The sequence below is a fragment of the Lynx rufus genome, unplaced genomic scaffold, assembly GCF_022079265.1.
Source record: "Lynx rufus isolate CCGP_SWC_20201006 ecotype Redwood Valley unplaced genomic scaffold, mLynRuf1.p SCAF_10, whole genome shotgun sequence".
Classification (NCBI taxonomy): Eukaryota; Metazoa; Chordata; class Mammalia; order Carnivora; family Felidae; genus Lynx; species Lynx rufus.
Window position 1 is genome coordinate 12,270,734 of NW_025814824.1, and position 16,345 is coordinate 12,287,078.

Sequence of the window (16,345 nt, forward strand, 5' to 3'; positions counted from 1 at the left end):
TAAATAATGTGACTTAACTGTGGCTGTCAGTAGAATAGAGGCCTTAGCATACCACAGGCGCCCACACAGGGTACCACAGGCCACAGAGAAGCACTTAGTAGTTGTGTGTAATCAAATTTGTGAAAACTGATCCAGAAGAGCACTTCACTATTTACAGGAGTCCTATAATAAATCTTTTTGCAAACTATAGAATCTATTTGTATTGTGAAATATCTCTTAATTTGTTTTTAAGTTTGAATTTTTGTGTACATGTGGTCTTCTTAAAGTGAGTCCCTTCTGAAATTAACCTGAAGCCCAGGTTAATCTAAAGGACTAATATAATAGTCGTTCATTTGTTCACTCAATACTCTGAAATGATGCTATGTACTAAGCATATGCCAGGTCCAAGGGATGGCGGTGATTAAGTCCACTAATGCCCTTATGGTGCTCACCTGAGTTGGGGAGGAGACTTCTAATGCGTTAAATATTCCTCTCTTGGAAAGCCAAAGATGAAATAAGCACCTTCCTTCTGCAAGACAGCTATCCAGTCATTTCTTGAAGGCAATGCCATAGGTAATCATTTTGAATCCTTGTCGCATATAAACAACACAATAACGTGATGAATTTGTGTTGTCATAAAATATCAAATGTTAAAATGAGAACTGGCAGGTCTTGGGGAGCTGAATGCCCCAGAGTGCTAAGCTGTACCTAAAGGTTGGATTTTTCAGTGTTACAGCCTGGAGGGACCTCAGATTCTTGTGTCCACCCAACCCTCTCCTCGGTCCCATACCCTATTCCCGCCCCCCCCCCCGCCCCCCAGAAGAAGAAACTCCTGTTTTCTAGGTTGAGAGAGTAGCTGAAACTGGAATTAGTCAGGGCCTTTTCATCCTCACACTTTTTAGCTGAGTTACTGAATGATTCCGCTCCTCCTTCTCAGAAAATCTGAATATAAATGACATATTTTAGGGTTTGAGGGGTGGGTTCCCTTGCTCCCTTTTGGTTAAACTTTACATGCTTGTAAGTAGAAGGTGTGCTGGCAACAGATGATGGATGGTAAAAAAGAACTTCTGCACGTACAGCAGGAGCAGACCTGCTCTGGGCTCAAGTCCCCTTAGCCCCTAACTGACCCACGGATCCCCCTTAACTCCAAAGGCCACTCTGAGAAATAGGCTGGTGGGCGGGCGAAACTCCAGATCCCAGAATGCCGAGGACGTGCCTCCCAACCCCTCTGTAGCCGGTTCGCTCCTCATTGCATTCCGGGAAATGTAGTTTCTTTCTAATCAGTAACCCACACTCTTGGAAACCAGGGCTATTAGGTTTAAGGGATCCGCCCCTCCAATGGCCCCGCCCTCTCCATTGACCCCGCCCCAGGTTGCCCAGGAAATGAGAGACGCCGAATCTTGGTCGGTGCTGCTGGCGTGGGGAGCATGATAGGTGCAGAAAAGAAATCCTCCGAGGTCTGAATGTGGAGGTCATCCATGGAGAGTTCTGACAGCTTCTGCCAAGACTATTGCAGCAGTAGGCAATACGGGTTTGAGCTCGGACCCACGGACTTGCTGGAGCGCAAGGGCTCCCTGACCCTCCGCTCCCATCACAAGAAGTACTCGAAGCCAGTGTTGGTGTATTCTTGGTGAGCGAGCTCTCTGCAGTCCCTGGTCGCTGGGAGAAGGGATGGGGGAGGAGAGGAAAGGACAGCAATAGAGGGCAAGGGTGGAGAGGCTGGAATAAACAGAGAAGAGAATAAAAGGGGGAAAAAGAAGAGAAGAGAAAGGAAAAGATGAGACAGGTGAAAAAACTGGGAGAGGTGACAAGGGAGACCAAAGAAAGGGAAACAGATCTTCGAAGTGGGGATGGGAGGAGGGCATTGGGAGTTGGGGCAGCAGGAGGAGATAGGAAAGCCTCCAAAAGCAGCTCCCCAGACACACTGAGACCTGCTGCAGCCAGCTCCTGTCTACCAGAGGTCGTAGATTGCCCACACGGAGGATGGAGGCGAGGCTGTTTGCAGAGGCCTGGAAATCACTTTTCTGAGATAACTACTTAAAAAAGGAAGGGTCCATTAGGACACCAGGGGACAGCAGGAGGGAGATGGCTGTCCAGAGGATGGCCTCCAGGGCTGCCATTTCTTGGGGGCAGTGAAGCATACGGGATGATTTGAAAGAGGTCCCTAAATATTCCCTAGGCCACTAAGACTCTACTGGCCAGAGATTACAAACTGGCATCTCCCAGTGGCTAAGGCCAATGGACATAGTTTTTTTCTGCATGCACTGTATTTATTTTTTTTAATTAATTGCCCACATTTAAAATTAAGAAATAGTACAGAAACCTTCAGGATTGTGTCTTCTCTTGAAAAGTTGAAGGTCCTGGCAGCAGGGGATTTATTCCTTCTTGCAGTTATTGGAACTGAGCACTGTCTACCCTATAAGACGGGAGTTCCTTCTCTGGGAATTTCACTCATAGAGGTTCTTGCCTGGCTCCAGGAGGCGTTTGATTTACTTCATCTGCTTTGGGTTTGGGAATTCAAATTCACCTAGAGATTCTCTTGCTTTATTAAATATTGCAGTGACTAATAGCAAAACCATGACAACTGGGAAAAAATTAGGCATTAGGCCATTTAGAACTTTGTCTTTTGGGTCATTTTCCTGTATTATTGACAATAATTACTTTCAGAGTATTTGGGATATTCTGAGGCAGAGGGTGGAGACAAGGGAAAAGATTGTCTCCTTTATACTTGCCTTTGAACAAAGATGACTGATTTGACTTGACTCTAGCCCTAAGGCTAAGCCCTCCTTGATCCCATTTCATTCATGTAATGTATGTGAGCCCTGCAGTTTGTGTCGTGCAAACTTTCTACAGCCTACCCACTTTCCTATAAGCCCACTCCCCTAATTTGACTTCTTATCCCTAAAACTGACTCTCTGCCTATTTTGAACTCAGTGTTAGAAGCTGGATAGATTTGGAACCCAACACTATACAGGGAAATAGAAAATCCTCTCTTAGCTTCATACTGGGCTTACCTCAGAGACCTCAAGTAAAACACTTAGCTCTTGCGTGATTTTGTTACTCCGTGAAGATGAGGTCATAATATAAATCACTATTAGAAATGATTGTTAAAGAGAAAGAACTTTGTTAAAGACAAAGAAGAACTGCTTCTCTCTTATACACTACCATGACTTGTGGACATCATAGATATCAATAGCAGAACTACAGAAGAACATAAATGAGAAGGAGATGAGGAATTTGGTGGGGGAGAAGTGTGGTGCGACATGGAAGTCATCTGGTCACTGCTGAAAACGTAGAGTTCTTGTGCTGTTGGTTTTAGAAAGAACATTTGGGAGCAGAAGGAAATGAATTCAATTCAAGAAACATTCATGTGTCATGCACTTTGCTATGTGTTTGAGACACAGAGGTAAAGTAGATTCAATGAGTTAATTTGGCAAAAGCATTTAACACCATGCCTGGACATAGTAAGTGGTCAGTAATACATGGCAGCTAATACTAACTTTTTAAGATAATATAATAGTTAAACACTTGGACTCTAGGTTTCAATACCATTTCTGCAACATGTGATATGGCAAGTGACATGACTGCTCTGGGCCTCTGTTTCTAGCACTGTAAAATGGGGATGATAGGATTATTGTAAGATTAAACACAATTTATTGTACGTGAAGCACTTTTTAACATATGGCCTGGCACATCATAAGCACAGTAAAGCTTATATACATGTATTAGGACATGGTCATGGACCTCAATGAATTTCATAGATCAGTTAAGAAGAATACCAATAAATTCAGTGTAATTGATTTGTGCTAAATAGAGATGAGTATAAGAGACAAATGTAACAGGAAGCGGAGGTTTGTGTGTGTGTGTGGCGTGGGGGTGGGGGGGGGTGGTTCCTGAGCAGGGTTTAGAAGGAAGAATAGGAGTTCCATAGGTGCACAAAAGAAAAAAGGCAAGTGCAATGGAATAGTCAGAAGCAACATCATAGGGAAATAGAAATAATTCTCTACAGTGGGTAAGTACAGTGGATCCTCATTATTTGCAGATTCTGTGTTTGTGAATTTGCCAGCTTGCTAAAATTTATTTATAACCCCAAATCAATACTAAAGGCATTTTCATGGTCATTTATGGACATGCACAGAGAGACAAAATTTTTGAGTCACTCTTCCTCCCCTCTCCCGCACACCCTCAATGGTCCCAGGTGAGATCAGACAAAGTGGACATTCTGCGTTCTTATTTCAGCTATCAACTGTAAACAAGTTGGGTTTTTTTTCCCCACCACGGTCTATTGAGCATTTTTGTGCTTTTTATGGGTGGTTTCATTGTTAATATGGTCCCCATATTACTGAAGTGCTGTCTAGTGTTCTTAAGTGCAAAAAGGCCGTGATGTGCAGGATGCAGAAAATATGTGTTAAATAAACTTCAGTCATGAGTTATAGTGCAGTTGGCAGTGAGTTCAATGTTAATGAGTCAGCAAAATATATTAAATAAAGTATATTTAAACAGAAACATACATGAAACCAGGTTATATATTGATTGGTTGATGAAAATGTGACCAGAGGCTCACAGGAACCTACTCCTTTATTTCCCCTAGGAGCAATGGTTCACTATTTGCTGATTATTTGTGACAACTTTATAAAACATAGCATCCTCAAATAATGAGAACTGATCATAAAATGTGAGAAACATTTACATTTCTTTGACTGGGCTGTGCCGCTGGCATCCTTATTTTCCTTCTGTAGCCAACTAGTCACCAAGATCTGTCTTAAAAAAAAAAACAAAACTGTGTAAAGTTCAAATTGTATCAACTTCCAAATGCATAATCGAATCAACAATTATCTTTTTATGCATTCCAGTCATAATTGTTTGCTTTCTATTAACTTGTTATATATTAAAACTTTTATTAAATTTTAATCTTTTATGAATGACTTTAATTGATGAATACTTACTATCTATGATACACCATTTGGATGGCCTCTCGACTGAGTATTTGATCAGTTAAGTTACTGTACCTCTAGGCTTCCAAAGTAGAATCTGTAACTGGGAAAAATTCTGCTTTACCTCTTATATAGCTTAAACATTTGCATGATTCCTGTGTTTCTGTTTTTGTCGCTTGTAATGCAAATCTGTCTGAAAACCATCTGTATATAATAGACCTGGTGAAGTGATATACCCAGCATGGTTGTTAAAAGTATCTCCGGTCCATTACTAGAATAAGACATTGCCTCGGCACCATATCCTCCTTGGAGCTGGAGTGATGGACAAAGCATATCACCTGCATCACACTGATGCTTCTGTGTCACAGAGACCTTTCCTAGAAATTATTTTTCTCTATTCATTCATGTAGCGTATGTGGAGCCGTATCATCAGATGGCTCCGTGAGAATTCCGAGCTGAGGGGAAATCTTCTCTTGGGATATCTCCCCACTCATTGGAATGATGGAATACTAAGAGCCAGAACAACTACATTTGCCCTTAATGAAAATTCTCTGGTGTGAGGCTGCTTCTTACATTGTTATGTATGTATTTTAACCCATCTCTTCATTGCCCAAATCGACATCAGGTAATAAGTGATGATAATTTAAAGTCTAAAAAATCATTTGAGTCTCCATGGAGACAGTTCATGCTCTGGTCTCCATGGTGACACCTAGAGTTTTAAGACCTCAGGTTAATTTTATGTATGTGTAATTTCAATTACTTTTCTCCCCTGCCTAAGCCCTAAGTAAAGAGCCTGTGCAGTTTACTCTTCCATTTCCTCACCTCCCTCCCCATAATAGGAAGAAAACAGAAAGAGAAAGGAAAAGAAGGATGAAAAATAAAATGCAGTGATAATTGTGGGGTAGGGAACTTCATAGTTTTACAGATTTCTATGGAAAATCATTTGGATTGGGAAAGAAAGAGCTTTCTGTGATGCTCTTCCGACTCTCACACTATTGTGTCGTCTGAACAGGGTACAGTTAAGGTACTCCACAATCAGGGGAGAACCTAGTTTCAAGGCAACTAGATATCATTAGTGTCCTTCTGAAGAAAATAGAGCTGTGTTTTCTAATTTGCTGTATCATTCCACCTGTATTTAACCAGTGACTTTCTCAGGGACTAACCTGGAAGTATTTGGAGTTCTTCACATGAATCAGGGCCATGCTAGAGTTACACAGACCTTCTCTAGCCAGCATCCCCCTCCTCCCTCCAGCATAGACTTTGGAGAGAAGAGAGAAGAGCCTTTAGAGAGGCTTTTTTTTTTTTTTTTTTTTTTTGGCCAATAATGAGAGGTGAGAAGAGCAAACCTCAGGACAAGGCATAAAGACACCGCAGGTGCTCAGTTAACATTCATCAAAGGAATGAGCAAATGAGCCGGCAGAATGAACACACACAGAAACCCAAAAGGCACTGGGATGGGACCCTCTATTTTATGCTGTAAAAATGCCTGGAGGTAAACAGTCTACAGGATAGCACAAACTCATAATAAAGCCAGAATCCATTTTTACAGCCACGATCCTGATGTAATAGGATGACACTGAAGTATGTTTGGTCACCTCTATGTAAGTGAGCTTCGAGGGATATAATGTACTCCTCTTCTGATTTGAATGGTAAAGAATTTAAAATAGAGCTCAACTTGTACTCTTACTAGTTACGGTGCTTAACTTATCAGGGACTGACAGGTACTAAGAAGAAATTGAATTTATATAGAGACAAACGAATTTACACTTTAAAGAGATATTTTTATTTCTTAACTCCTGCTTAAAAAAAAACAATTCTAAATTATAATATCATGTGACCATTTGAGATGGCATTATAGTAGACCAAAGACATGAAATATATTCACCATCAAGTAGATAGCAGAACTGGAAATTTGCACACAACTCAGATGCATATATAAAATTTATTTTCTAAAATTGATCCTGATGGCTTTTCAATTGTTAGTCACTAGGAAAAAATTCAAACTTGCCAACTAAAGAGCATCTCAGTCTCTTCAAGTTTAAACAGCTTGTTTTAAGTTAAAATTGTCTCTTTCAGAAGAGTGCCCACCATTTCTGAGTCCTTCGTCCTCTCCTCTCCTTTCCCCAGTGGATCTGTGTGTGTGAGGGACTGAGATGGTGTGTTATTTTGGAGGTGGGGAGAGGGGCCCCCCAGATCTATGTGTGGGTCCTTGTTGTTGCTCACGTCCTCCTTTGTTCAACTTCTGACCCTGCTCCTGGTGAGTTTGTGACCAATAGACTTTGTGGAGGACTGGATGTCTCTGCTTAGAGTCTTAGTTCCACTTTGGCTCTCGCTGGCTCTACAGATCCCCCTGTCATGCTTCTCCTCCCCAAGCCCCTGACTTAGGCTGGTCACCCCATAGCCACTGTGCTAGGGGCATGTCATCCCTCAACATGGCTCCCCGCAGCTGGCGCTCTGACAGCTTCTGTCAAATGCCCCTTGGAGATGGTGTGTGCTCTGCCCAGGAGAGTTTATTCCCATTGGCCTGAGAATTGTTAAAAGTGTTTTTCTTCACTTTCTCAAGTGATCTGCTTTAAAACCTAAATTAGGAGGTCAACCTATCTGAGCCATGTTTGGGAGCTCCTGGGTCATGTTAATAGAAGCTTAAGAAATGTAGACCTTTTATTTCTCCACAGTGACTGACTTTCAAGAAAAATAATACCTCACTTAGGACTCAAAAATTCCATTTGGTCATTCAGAAGTTTATCAGCATGCTTCATTTTCCTTCATATTCCTGTCAAAACAATCCTAAATATTCCCAAGACAAATGTGGATGCCTTTAATTTATTAGAGCAAAGGTATTTTACAGAGGTAAACAAAGAAAAGTGAAAAGACGAATGTTTGAAAATATAATCCCGCTATGAGTAAGTGAAAAAAAAAAGTATGTAATGAATTCCTTTGTTAAAAGTGTAGGTCTACATGCTTTGAAAAGAGATTGAAAGAACATTCACCATAGAACACAAAATACTTATTGCTGGATGGTAGGTACATTTATGGATTATTTGTCTTTTTCTTTTTTCCTCTTTGCCACTTCTACATTTTCCACAATGAACATGTATTATCTGCATAATAAGAATAAAGTAAAATTACTTTTAAAATTTTGATGTCATTTGCTGCAGCTTTTCCCTGAAGCAGACATTCTCTAAATGATCAGAATGTAGACACAGTGTCTCATCTTTTTTAGAGTCTGAGTCACTCTTCATGGTTTATTATGAGTCTTTTTAAAATATCTTTTTAATTGCTAGTTTTATGTTGGGTAAAAAGGATGATGTTATTCACATTCATTCGGTTTAACCACCCTTTCATTCTTGCCTCTGTTCTATAATGGTAGCTCCTACGCCACAGTTATTTTTAATCTAGTCCTACATTCTTATTCCTCAACATACGCACATACCCACAAATGATCTTCAATGTAGTAGTTTTGGGGAGAAGCACCTTATTTTCTATTTTTAAGATGAAATCTAGGACACACTGTATCCTTTTGCCCTGACTGAATTTTTCTTTCAGTGCTGCTCTCTTTCATGAAATTCCAATCAAGTTCTCTTCCTGAAAACCGGTGGTTGTAGGATTGTTGTGCCTTGACCTTTATGTGAGGTTTTGCTTAACTTAATTGGTGGCCAAAGTAAAATGTCTTGCAAGTTTTGCTTGCAAGATGGATCCTTGTAAGGCAGAGTATGATGGAATGGGCATTTCCACATATGGGTGCACTTAGATTAGGAAAGATCATTGCTGTAGACAAGTCCCTCTGAACCAACCCTCTACTTCCTCTCGGGACCATCTCCCACCTGGGCCACAGGAGCCACCAAAGGCCACTCTACATCGTAATGCTGCTGAAGTCTTTCCTCTCACAGACAGTCACAAATACTTTTCCACTAAACTTTCTTTCTCTTACTGATGATCTCTTTCTAGGTAAGGGTGTGGGGAATGAGGGAGGAAGTAAGAAGAATTTGGGGTCCAGTAACATTTCGATAAGGTGAGATTCAGTCTATGGACACTGTGATACCCAGGCTCAGGGTTCAAGGTTTTTAACAGCACTAGAACTAGTATTATTAGATAAACTTCTCTGAGTTGGCCAGGGAAGTCACGTGTTGGTACTATTGTCTGTGTGTACTGCTCAGACTTCTTTGGTTGCAAGTGACAAATACTCAGCTTGCACTAGCCTAAGGAAGCAAGAGAATGAATCGGCTGGTTACAGTCATGAAATGGTTGATTACCAGGTAAGGAGGACAAGGGTGCAGCTCCACCTTAAGAACAACTGTAATAAAAGATGCAAATGCAACCAGGTCTCATTTAGTTTCTCCTCTCTCCTCCTCTTTGTGTACTTGCTTCATCTTATCATTGAAAACTATGGAAAACATGGCTGCCGTAGTTCTGGAATTTGTATCTGATGTATCTTTATCTTTATCCTACAATAAAAAGTTGATTTTAATGTGTTTTCAGTATTGAATACAAAAATTCCAGGTTAGATATCCTGTCTTGGACCACATATCTCTGTGGGGTCATCTGAATAGGCAAGGTTAGGTGGAAATATGGCAGCTCTCCAGTAACAATGGAACAAGATGAATATACTAGGAGAAAGGAGTGCTGAGCTGAAAATCCTATAAGTATCTACTATATCCCATTCTATCCTAAGATATCTACTGTATCTGCTATATCCTATAGAGAGGTACTGTAGTGGAGAATGAATTCCATGTTCCAAACACCCCATTTTATAGCAAAAGTTTAGAAAATATGCACTAATATATTAGGGATTTCCTACATTAGCTGTTACTTTGACTTTAAACTTTCCACCACCCCACTCAACCAGAATCTACACAATACGCTTTTAAAAACTTGATCTTAGATGTAATGTGAAAAGATGTAATGTAAAAAGAAATCTTGTGAAGACATTAGATAAATATATTTTTACAATGCTTTGAAAACTTTACTCTGAATAGATTTGAATATTATATTACTGGGTTTTTTTAGATACTAATATTTTCTACTGTTTTCTTTATTTAATTTTTAAATAAAATTACATTTTAATTATTAGTCACATATTACATTTCTTTATTTTGACTTAATTAAGTTTTGATGCATTAACAATTAATTGGCAGAAGAATTATAATATGTTTCTTTGGTAAGATGTTAGATCCCCAATCAGATTGTTCTAGGTTCAATCAAATGGAAGAATTAACATAATATCACTTACTTATTGCAAAGAATTTATCTTTCTTTTATAGAAAGTGGTAGGAAGAAGATTTTGAAATTAAAATGTATGAATGACTTGTCAGAATTTTTTAAACATTTGGAAAAATACTGAGATGCTCAACCAGGAACCAGAAGCGTTAAATGAGCTTTTGAAAAAAAAAATCACTTAAAAAATGTTTTTATTTCTAAATAGCTCTGTTTTTGTTTAAAATATCATTTGTTTTAAAAATATATTTATTAAACCACTGCTATGTTGCAGGCACTCTGCTGGGTCTGAGATTTGGCAGTTAGGTCAAGATTACTATGTGACAGGAGTGGGCAAGGCTGACCAGGCAAATACTACGCATTGTGTTATGTGCTAGTAGTAGGGTAAGCAGGGTGTTCTGGGAACATCCAAGAGGAGCCCTTAGGCCTTTTGGACCAGGTAGAGCTTTCATGAGGAGGTCATCCTAACTCCTAGGGGCTCACATGGAAAACTAAAGGTGGCATGTTAGCTAGTTTTCAGTGGAGAGCATTACTACCCCTTCCACTAGAGTGTTTGGTAATAGGTGTGGACATTTTTTATTGTGTAATTATCAGTATCTAGTAATGTAAAGTGTGTGATTACAAGAATTGTGACTCTTAAATTTTTTTTTAATGTTTATTTATTTTTGAGACAGAGACAGAGAAAGACAGAGTGTGAGCAGAGGAGGGACAAAGAGAGAGGGAGACACAAAATCCGAAGCAGGCTCCAGTCTCTGAGCTGTCAGCACAGAGCCTGACATGGGGCTCAAACTCGTGAACTGCGAGATCATGACCTGAGCCGAAGTTGGACGCTCAACTGACAGAGCCACCCAGGTGCTCCAAGAATTGTGACTCTTAGTTTTAGGAATGGTCATAGCATCTTAATAGCATTTAACCATCTATTTATGTGATGCCTAAGTTACATATCCATAATTATAGCCAGGTGAGTGGGGACAACAGAGCTAATATATATCTAGGGCCAACACATTCAGGTCAGCTAATTTACATATGGCCATTCATAACAAGGGTATGAACAGAAAAACTCCATGGTGTGTGACCATCACAGAAAAGGAATTCTCTACTCATTACTGTCTAAGAATCCTGAACTTTCAGAACTTAGTGGCACCTACTCTCAGTGTAGGGGTGCATGCCAGCAAAGCAACTAAAATTTCATGCAGGCAATCTAAAGATGAACATACTGTGGCCTTCTATCTAGACCTCAATAGAAGTATATGTATTGTGTGATTTATTAGAGAGATCTAATGTAATCTAACCTAATCTATTGCATGGGTTTTTTAAATTGTATTTGTGTGTGTTAAACCATCTTATAATAAGTATAAATAATTTGGAAAGGCTGCCTGTGGTTGTTTTACACTTATGTCAAAGTGAGTGTAGTGAATGTAAGTAGCATGATCCACTGTAGGTCCTATTGACCTTATCCATACCTTTGTACCTCTGACACTTCAGGACATCAAGGCAAGTCAAACATTCTTCTAGACATTAAGATACAGATAAGAAATTTCCTTCTACAATAAAATCATCCAGGCCTGGTCCTGTTTGGCAGACAACTCTTTTTTTCTTTGACAGCATTCTCTATTCTTTATTTGAGAATTGTCTATTTAGACTTTCTGTCTCTACTGAGGACAATTTTGGTAAATTGCTTTTCTTAGAAAGTTACAAGTGGTATCTAGCTTTCCAAATATATTTGTATAGAGTTATGGAAAGTAGTCTTTAATGCTTTAAAATTTTTTCTTCTATTTTGATGGCTATATCCTATTTTAACAACCTTATTAAGATATAACTCACACACTATACATATCAACCTTTTAAATTGTGTAATTCAGTGGCTTTTAGTATATTCACCTAGTTGAACATCTATCAAAGCAATTGACTTGAGAACATTTTGATTAACATCAAAAGAAATCTTGTTCCTTTTATCTGTTACTCTTGAATCCACTCCCCCTGCCCTCACCAATCCTCAAGCCCTAGAAACCACTAATCTACTTTCTGTCTGTGTAGATTTGCCAGTTCTGAACCTTTCATATGAATGGAATAAAATAATATACTGTTCTATGTGACTGGCTTTTTTTTTTACTTGGCATAATGTTTTCAAGTTTCATCCATGTTGTAGCATGCATCAATACTCCATTTCTTTTTATTGCCTAATAATATTCCATAATGTGGATATTATATCACTTTTTTTGTTTATATCTCCCCTACCCTCTTTCTTGATTATTAGATGTTTGTCCATTTTGCTTACTTGTTTATTCTGTTTTCTAAAATATTTAATACTGCTTTTATCTGCTTTTTTAATCTTGAATTATTGTACATTCTGGTTTCTTTTGGCTTGATTGTTCTATTTCTATGTTTTTGAATTAGATGTTTTACTTATATTCATTTCATTTTTCTTGATATAAGTACTTAAAGCTTAGAAATTTTTTCTGTCTACTGGTATAGCTATATCCTATGGCTTCTTGTAAGTGATATTTCAATTTATTGGTATTTTTTAGAAACTCAGCAATTTAAGTTTGTATTGATCTTTGATTCAAGAGTAGTTTGATAAAGTGTTTAAATATTTTCGGATTGAAGAAGGATCTCTTTAAAAATGTGTTACTCAGGGTCTTTTGTAATTCCATGCAAATTTTAGGATTGTTTGTTCTAGCTTTGAGAATAGCCAAAGTAATTTTGAAAAAGAAAACCAAAGCGGGAGGCATCACAATCCCAGACTTTAGCCTCTACTACAAAGCTGTAATCATCAAGACAGTATGGTATTGGCAGAAAAACAGACACATAGACCAGTGGGATAGAATGGAAAACCCAGAATTGGACACACAAATGTATGGCCAACTAATCTTTGACAAAGCAGGAAAGAATATCCAATGGAAAAAAGACAGTCTCTTTAGCAAATGGTGCTGGGAGAATTGGACAGCAACATGCAGAAGAATGAAACTAGACCACCTTCTTACACCATGCCAAAAATAAACTCAAAATGGATGAAAGACCTAAATGTGAGACAGGAAACTGAGGAGAAAACAGGCAACAACCTCTTTGCCTCAGCCAAAGCAATTTCTTACTCAACACATCTCCAAAGTTAAGGGAATTAAAAGCAAAAATGAACTGTTGGGGCCTCACCAAGATAAAAAGTTTCTGCACTGCAAAGGAAACAATCAACAAAACTAAAAGGCAACCGATGGAATGGAAGAAGATACGTGCAAATGACATATCAGATAAAGTGTTAGTATCAAAAATCTGTAAAGGACTTATCAAACTCAACACCTGAAAAACAAATAATCCAGTGAAGAAATGGGCAGAGGACATGAATAGACCCTTTTCCAAAGAAGACACCCAGACGGCCAACAGACATATGAAAAGATGCTCAACATCACTCATCATCAGGGAAATACAAATCAAAACCACACTGAGATACCACCTCACACCAATCAGAGTGGCTAAAATTAACAACTCAGGAAACAACAGATGCTGGTGTGGATGTGGAGAAATGGGAATCCGCTTGCACTGTTGGTGGGAATGCAAACTGGTGCAGCCACTCTGGAAAACACTATGGAGGTTCCTTTTAAAAATTAAAAATAGAAATACCCTATGACCCAGCAATAGTGCTACTAGGAATTTATCCAAAGGATACAGGAGTGCTGATTCATAGGGACACATGTACCCTAATGTTTATAGCAGCACTTTCAACAATAGCCAAATTGTGGAAAGAGCCTAGATGTCTATCAGCTGATGAATGGATAAAGAAGATGTGGTTTATATATACAATGGAATACTACTTGGCAATGAGAAAGAATGAAATCATGCCATTTGCAACAACGTGGATGGAACTGGAGAGTGTTATGCTAAGTGAAATAAGTCATGCGGAGAAAGACAGATACCATATGTTTTCACTCATATGTGGATCTTGAGAAACTTAACAGAAGACCATGGGGGAGGGGAAGGAAAAAAAAAGTTAGAGAGGGAGAGAGCCAAACCATAAGAGACTTTTAAAAACTGAGAACAAACTGAGGGTTGATGGGGGGTGGGAGGGAGGGGAGGGTGGGTGATGGGTATTGAGGAGGGCACCTGTTGGGATGAGCACTGGGTGTTGTATGTAAGTGATGAATCACGGGAATCTACCCCCAAAACCAAGAGCACACTGTACACACTGTGTGTTTTATTGCATTGTCATTTATATCTTTCAAACATAAAAATATTTGTTCTTAATTTTTGTAAAAGTTACATGTGTTGTGTTCAGGCAGGACACCAAAAATTGGCTTCACTCTTTCCATATACAGTATTCAGTCATTTATGCAAGGATAATGACCCAAACTCTACCCAGTCGCAGGTCAAAAGTTCAAGATCTCCACATGTTATGCTATTGTCTCTCTATGAAATCTAGCTGTAGCTCTACTTGCTTCAAAAACCTATAAAGCAAAAAGACAATTTTTTTCTCCCAGTACATAATGGCAGGACATGGACAGATAACTGGAATAAGCACTCTTGGTCAGAAAGAGGAAGGACAGAAGTGACAGAAATGTCATTTGTCCACAGTCATTCTTAAATCCTGTCAGGTATGCATTGTTTGAGAGCCCATTGGTGCCAGGAATGTTCTTTGTTAGATTCTGATTCTGTTAGATCCAATTCTGCTTTCTGAAAGCAGGCTCCCTTTCCCATTGTTCTCTGTGGTCTTTGGCTGTGCTCAGTGTGTGATCTTTTCTATTATTCTCCTTGACCACACCTGCAATGGATGTTGTAAACTATGCTCTTCTGTGAGCTGTTCAGCTTTCTCCGTTCATTTCCTATTTCCAAAAGTTTGGGAGCCTAAGGATATTTTAAAGGATTTTAAGTGCAGACTCCTGGCTTATTTGGAAGAACAATTTCTAAGAACTTCACCAGTATTTTTGTTTGAATCCAGATAGTTCCAACTGCTAATAACCTCACAATTCTTTCTAGTCAGAATTCTGCTATATTTCCTTATTTTTTCTCCTCATAATATCTCGATTATCACTTTGAGACTGCTGTAGTTACAGAAATCAGAAGCCCTGGGAATTTCTGCATGGCTATCTCCTTAGGCAGATGTTTGTTTAAATACAACTTAATTCATTGGGAGTGTCTAACAATGGGGTGAACATTGCTGTGAAGCTCAGCTTTGATAGAACTTTGTCTCGAAAAGATCTCAGTTTTCTCTCTTACTGTTTGAAATCTAAAAGTTGCTGACTCTTCCAACTTTTCAGGTCCCAAATTTCGGGAATCTCTCATTTCCCTTATCTTCTTGTAAATCAGCCAACTTTCTGAATTTACCTCTCTCTCTTTTATAAATACCTTGGCAAAAAGCAATCACAGTTCACACATAGAATTAACAAACTTTATCCCAGTCTCTTTCTCTGGCTGTTCTAGGTACATGAGTTGACTCTTTACCTACTGGGGTTTTGAATTGTTTTGCCTTTCCAGCCTGCAATATCAGTTACCTATTGTCTTTGCCTGCCTTTTCCAATGCCATATATTTTAGATTTTTGTTACAATAATACCCACCCACTTTTGGTACTGATTTCTGTGTTAGAATAGGCTAAACTTAATCTGTGATAACAGCCCTGCAAATCTCAGTAGCTTAAGCACATAAAGGTTTACTTCTTGCTCTCACAAAGTTGACTGTAGGTTGTTGGTGGGGAGTAGGTGCTCCTCCACATAGATACTCTGCAATTCAGGATGATTTAGGCTCTATCATCTAGGAAGTCATGGACTGCTCCGGCAGGGGAAGAGTTGAGAATTGTAAAAGAGCTTTCACTGTCAAAGAAATGACATCTGTTACTTCAGCTAAAATTTATTTTATTATCCAGTACTAATCAAATGGCACCACTAACTGCAAGAGAGCTGAGAATTTTAACCTCTTGTGTTCCCAGGAAAGAAAGAGAAAGTATACTAGCAAGCACAATGTCTATCACATATGAAAGACTTTCTTATAAAACTCCCCTCCTAGGTGGGCTCTAGGGCCAGAGTTTTGTCCTTCCAAACTTGAGATTGTTGCTCATGTGCAGTGTTGGCAAACACCTCAAGGGCATCAGCAGATTTAGTGTTTGGAAATTCTACTTAACCCTTTGGTTACAGGCTTTCTTCCAAAAATTGGCCTGGAAATTCCCCCATTGGATTTTCAGCCCTTAAATCCATTTAATGTGTTGGAATTTAAAAACTATGTATTTTATGTAGCA

The 16,345-nt window shown here is 39.0% G+C and overlaps 1 protein-coding gene across 1 annotated transcript in view; it reads left to right on the forward strand.

Moving 5' to 3' along the window:
* The first annotated feature begins 1,457 nt into the window (after nt 1–1,457).
* The window catches only part of CFAP95 (cilia and flagella associated protein 95), a 76,852-nt gene continuing 61,964 nt past the window's right edge, over nt 1,458–16,345 (forward strand). The window contains exon 1 of the mRNA XM_047096030.1: nt 1,458–1,609. Coding sequence (XP_046951986.1) covers nt 1,458–1,609 — 152 coding nt within the window. The remainder of the gene's footprint in view (nt 1,610–16,345) is intronic.